The 6223-nt window shown below is 34.8% G+C and overlaps 1 protein-coding gene across 1 annotated transcript in view; it reads right to left on the bottom strand.

Moving 5' to 3' along the window:
* Positions 1–132: 132 nt before the first annotated feature.
* sprt (PDZ domain-containing protein sprite) overlaps positions 133–6223 on the bottom strand; it is a gene marked incomplete at its 5' end in the record, with an annotated part of 39553 nt that continues 33462 nt past the window's right edge. Inside the window, 4 exons of the mRNA XM_018509489.1 lie at positions 133–910; positions 1165–1566; positions 2167–2431; positions 5920–6072. Coding sequence (XP_018364991.1) covers positions 512–910; positions 1165–1566; positions 2167–2431; positions 5920–6072 — 1219 coding nt within the window. The remainder of the gene's footprint in view (positions 911–1164; positions 1567–2166; positions 2432–5919; positions 6073–6223) is intronic.

The raw sequence follows: 6223 nt of genomic DNA, 5'->3' as shown, positions 1-6223 counted from the left end.
TTATGTTTTTATCATTTTCTCGAGTGAGATAAATATCTCTTTTTAGGAAATGAGCGTGTAAGATTTTATAGAAAGAGACGAGCTAAGATAAACTTCGTTATAAACATTGAGCTTAAATTCTATCCTTGTGCTCCTGATAATATACCATAATTATTATATTATAAAAATATATTTTATATCATACACTTAGAACTAATCAATGTAGAATGCGTTAGTCATTGAATTGATAAAGCAGGCGCATAGATTGAATTCTATCTTTAACGCATTGTCAGTTTGTAACGTAATCAATTCCAAATTGAACGTCTTAAGAATCTATTAGATAAAATAGATTTTCTCGTTTTTCTATTTATTAATAATATCAACATTACTTTCATTCTTTTTCCCGCAATTTGCTATAATGTCAACACTATGCTTTCAAAATTTCTAGTTATCTCGGAAACTGTTTCTGTTTATTCTCTCTTTTTTTCTTTCATTCCCTCGTCCGAGAAACGTCCGTAAATTTCCAAGAGGTTCAACACCATTTCTCCATTGGCACGGACGTTAAGTGCGCTCTTGGCTTAGGAGAGGGCCATCGCAGGGCGCTTTGACATGATTCTGCCCTGGAGGGCGTCCTTGGGGGTGGCTGCGGTGGACCGGCGTGAGACTCTTGGGAGTTCGCGTTCCCGTTCATTTCAGGCCGCGATGCAGTCTTTTCTATAGGTGGATCACCTCGGTGGTTTCTCTTCGTCGGCTTTCGCGCTACATCATGCTGTGGCGCGGCTGGCGGTGCGCTTTCTACGGATTGAAGACTTGCTGCGCGATGCAGGGAGAGCCGTAGTGGTTTCTTCGGTGGCGCCGGACGAGTCTTCGTCTCTTGGGAACTGTACATCGCCGATATTTCTGAATTCTCCGACGTGCGAGACTGAGAATCCTAAATACGGAATGAGAAACATAGGTACCGTATATGTATAGGCGAATAGAGTTTGGCGAAGTAGGTAAGTATAGTATACTTTGTAAAGTATTAAACATTATTTATTATTATTAAGTGTAAAGTATAATATACTTTGTGAAGTACTTTTTGTTTAATTTGTTTAATTTTGTCTACTCATTATAAAATAATAGCTATATTTAGTTTCAGCAATTTCCCATTTGTATGCTACGTCATTATGTAAGCGATATAAGTACCTGCAAACGATAGTAAGTAGGTTCGGAATCAAACTCCAGGGATTGTAATTGCGAGCCACTCTTGCGACTTTTGTGCAAATGTTCCATGGCAGACTCGACGCGCGGCGATCTTCGACGCTGCACCTGCATCGGCGACTGTTTGCAATCGAGACTGGCCGTCGACCTGGCCAACTGGAGTCCTTGATGTTTTTGTCGGTTCCTGGACTTGTGATGACCGTTCGCCATCCCATCGGACGAAAAATCGAGCTCGCGCTGGTTCCTCGAATCCGTCAGGCGCCTGGACTGATCGCTCTGTCTACTTCGGACGGTCGGCAGACTCTGCCGCAGTTCCGTGCAGCTTCTCACATTGAGACCAGGTAAATTTGCCACAAGTGCCGTCACTTGAGGCCCCTTCTGGAAAACCTACATAAATTGGACAAATCTGTACTTCCAAATCAACATCAATTTCAATCGATTGCGAAAACTTATAAATTAAATAAAGATCTAATAGCACAATCAGTCAACTATCATTTCTTTCAATTATATTCTTTGCAGTTTCGTTTAATTAGTGTTATTTTCTTACAATTAGTAAGAACATTCTTAGCGAAAAATCTTTATTATCAAATATTTAAAATTTAAATATATATAGATGTATCTGTAAATGATAAAACATACATAAATTTTTACTCAAGATATCAACTATTTTAATATTGCTAAAAGAAATTTTCATCAAGACATCAACTATCTTACAATTAGTATTATTGCTTTATTATGCTACAGTAAATAAAATATGTCTTGATATTATTTATTTATATTCTTCTATGCGGTTTTTATGAAATTGCTTTCTTTTGATATAAATTTTTTTAAATAACTATTTATAAATAAATATATTTATATAATAGAATTAGAATTTTGGAATCGATCGAAACGCGACTGAATGAATCTCCGTCTGTCAGATCAGATGCTTCTCTCGAAGAGACAAGGTGTGTTGATTTATCTCGATCCCGAATGTGCCAGCGTTACCTGCACATGTTCCTGACGACTTGGCGGTGGATCTTCAGTAGGGACTTCGGTTCTGCTCGGCGCCAAAAGATCTCTGACCTGTTCCTCGAGGTACCCGATTCTATGCGTCAGCCTGAGATTATCAGAGCGCAGGGTACGCAACGCTGCAAGGGATTCTCCCTTTCGAAGGACCACTATCTGTGCGGCGTCGGGCGCGACGGCCAGAAGACGTGCCAGGTCGCTCCTGCCTGCTCCTACCACGAGTTTTCCGTTCACTTCTAAGATCCTAAAAGAAATGTTGACCAATAAGTCGTGCACGACTGCGCACGTGTTCTATTTAAATCTCGGGCTTATGTTAGATTATCTATAATTCGGAATCTACGAATCTAACGATAAGCAATAACATTTTATTCGGACCGACAAGAATTAAATACTAAGTATAAGCATATTCAGGCCTATGACGGTCAAAGCTAGATCTTTTTTGCCGAAATAATTCCTAGTGAATTATCTATATCCTATATATGTACATGCAGATATATCATATATTTGTAGTTATTCAAACTGCGCGCCGAAATTTTTCCGGACTTTATCTAACGCAATTAAACTACATACTGCAATAATATCACAAGAGATCCGAGTCCAAATCCCGGCCGAGGTAATATTTTTCGCAATAAATTTATTTAAGGTTTTTAGGACATTGTCAATTTAATTTAACTTGTAGGCCTGAATATGCTTATACTTAGTGTCTAACAGTAAGATTTTATTTATTTAATGCGTCGCGAAAAAATTTGAAGAACAAGTATACTGCTAAATATGAAAATATATAATTATTTAAATATAATATAATGTATATAATTAAAATATATTATTATATATATATACATAAATTAAAATTTAACATAAAATTGTAGATAAAATTAATTCTAAATTCGTTCTAAATTCTGTTATGAACTGTCTTAAACTATTAAACGACCTATAATTCATTTTAGAATTCAAATTTTATTTTGTAAGAATTTTATTTGTAATTTTATATGTAGTACAGAAAATATTCGAATTATTAATTTAGAATATTCGAATTATTAATATACATATTAATGTAACATACACATAATTTTATACTAAAGTTTAACTTATTGGGCTAACAATTACTATGAAATCTGATATTATTACTTTACATTCTATATGTAATTGAATTATAAAGCGAAATAATACACGGGACTAGAACTTAATGACGCATACCAGATAGGAATGTGTGGGAACTGGAAAAAGATTATGCCCGCAAAGCGAAATGTTATCTTCAGTTATTCCATGAGAAGTAAGATTTGAGCTAAAAATTCCGATTAACTTTGATATTAAAAGAATCTTATTCTTCATTTAAAAGTTTGATTTTATTCAATAGAATTTAATCCTTGTTACTAATCGTCAGGATATTTAACATCAAAAATTAACAGACAATAAAAAAAGAATATTCTAAAAAGAAGAATCGAATTATTGCTGAAATCGAATATTTGCCTAAGAAAAATCGACTTTACGTTGACGAATATATTTCAAAAATTTGTCCAATTTTGAATAGCCAAAATTTATATGCTAATAATATTAATTTGTACATTCCACCAAATTGATATTATATTACGCAATGAAATATGGTTCAGAGTATGTGTACAAGCTCACTCGAAAATATGCCTTTCAAATCAAACACCTTGAACCGAAAAGTTCAACGCTCATTAATTTACGCGATTTTTGAGCGACTGATGTAGACGGGTAACGCCAGAATACCGCCGATCGTACAATGAATTCCCTTGAGTGGGTATATACTGGTGGAAAATGGTAGAAGTAGAAGGTGGGGTCATGTGAAGTCGCGAGTGCAATTAACGGGGGCACATGGCGAACTTCCGGTGCCGCTTCACGCTACAGCGACCCGTTGGGAACCGAATGTCAAGATTGCCGCATTGTTCTTCCCCGATAGCCACGTTACGTAGTACTACCATACCGTCATACACAAACACTATGATTTCCCGACACTCTTCCTTTACCCGTTCCGTAACTAACAGGGCTGTGTGCTCGAATTAATAGATTTCCCTGAATTTTGATTTTTTTCAACTCTCTATAATCTTTGAAGTGGAATCTAACTTTAAAGAATAAAAATTGAGCCAGTCTTGAAAAAGAGTGGCTCAATTTTCAATTGATCTTCAAGTGTCAGATTTTATTCTTCAAAATGACAATTCACTCTAAAAGTTTTAGAGAATAGGTAATTTTCTCTCTAAAATTTTTCAAGTAAATCTCATTCTAGAGAACAAACTCTCACTTTTAAAGATTAAAAATTGATTCGAGTCATTTTTTTTTAAGACTGACTTAATTTTCACTTTTTAGAGTGAGATTTCATTCCAAAGAATTTAGAGGGTTTTGTTTCAGAATACGCGATCGAATTCGAACGATAATTTCTATAGAAAGTATCAACGTGGCAAGATCACAAATTGTTTCCCGTTCGCTAATGTAATTCGGAAGCTTTCGAATCATGAAAGTGTTATGAACCATCGGGAAGCGACGTATTGTTCCAAAGCGTAAACTAGAAGAACGGCGTAATTGTCAGACGTCGAAACAAGGCTTTTTCCTCTCTTTTTAGATGATTAAAGAACGCGCGAAATGGAACGGTTTATCTCAGCTCTCGTTATGTGCAGTCCTCTCTCTCCTTTCACAGAAACGCGGTGGAGTATCCTTATTCGCGTTATTGTAACATTTCCGAGAGCAGTAAAACAAACCAGTCGACGCTCAATTTACAGTTCCGCGCACGGACAGTTTCATTGATGCTATCAATATGTTTGATTGACTTTGTAAACCTTAAACTTCGAAAGTATACATCTCGAGCTGTTTCCAACAAAGACGTGTTTAAATTTTCCAGAAAAAATTGAACGTCGTTTCCCTTTGTAATTTTTAGAATGCTAACATTCAATTTATTTTTATATTTTTTGAAATTCAAATTTTATTTACTTCATATGTGCCTTTATTATATGTATATAATTTGTTGAAAAATTATCTGAAATATATATATCTTTGTCTTTTCAGAAAATAGAATGCTTAATATATATCTATTTAACAATTTATTTTAATTATTAATCGAAAGAAAAAATAAACAGAGTGAAAAATTATAATATTATTGTGTAATTTAATGTTACATAATAAAATACAAGATGCTAAAATATATACTCGGATAAACTTTAAAAATATATTCCTTAATTAACGTTGAGTTTGTCTCAGCGAAAATTCGATTAAACATCTTTTTCGTTTTATTATTTTTTTTAATTCTCGACGTTTTAAATAACTTATCATTAACGATAAGAATTAAATTCCATTATAAGACCTACTGATGATTTTAAATGCAAAATAAAGTCTTTTTAAAATTAAAACTTTTTTCGAAATTTTGAATTTAAACCTCTTTTGAAATTCAATAGATTTATCAGGCAAAGGATAAAAAATTTGGATTAAAACATCTGAAATATATAATCGCGTTTACATTTGTCAAAGAATGTATTTCTAAAATTCTAGCTCGGGATTGCAAATCTATCTATTAAATTTTTCGATATGCGAACGGGATAAAAGAAATAAATAAACGTGGAGAAGATATCATTACGTGAGGCGAATAAACGAAATTTACGAATTTCATGTCAGAACGCTATCACTATCCATCAGACTATCGACGAGGCGCAATCAGGTGCAGCTGCACGATGTTTATTCGATGACTCGCGAATTCCGAACATGTTGCACGACAATACGAACCTGTCTCCCTTACAAAGACCAGAATCCTCCACGGCCCAATCGACGTAGAGACCGATTGCATCGTCCCTAGGGCCGGCTCCGAAACGGGGACTTTTCGGATCCGCGCTGACTTCTACCGCGTGAATCGTGACTTGCGTCGAACCAGAAATGCAACTGCAAGCAAGACGATGAACTTAAAGATTGATCAAAAAACATGGCAAACAATGGTCAAAATGTAAAATCCCTTACGGAAAAATACTATTAAGAATCAATAGTTACTATTGGTATTCCAGTAGTTACTACTGAGACTCCAGTAGTTATTACT

Source organism: Trachymyrmex cornetzi, unplaced genomic scaffold (assembly GCF_001594075.2).
Source record: "Trachymyrmex cornetzi isolate Tcor2-1 unplaced genomic scaffold, Tcor1.1 scaffold30, whole genome shotgun sequence".
NCBI lineage: Eukaryota > Metazoa > Arthropoda > Insecta > Hymenoptera > Formicidae > Trachymyrmex > Trachymyrmex cornetzi.
Note: the sequence above shows the minus strand (reverse complement) of the source record. Positions and strands in the feature narration are given on the sequence as shown.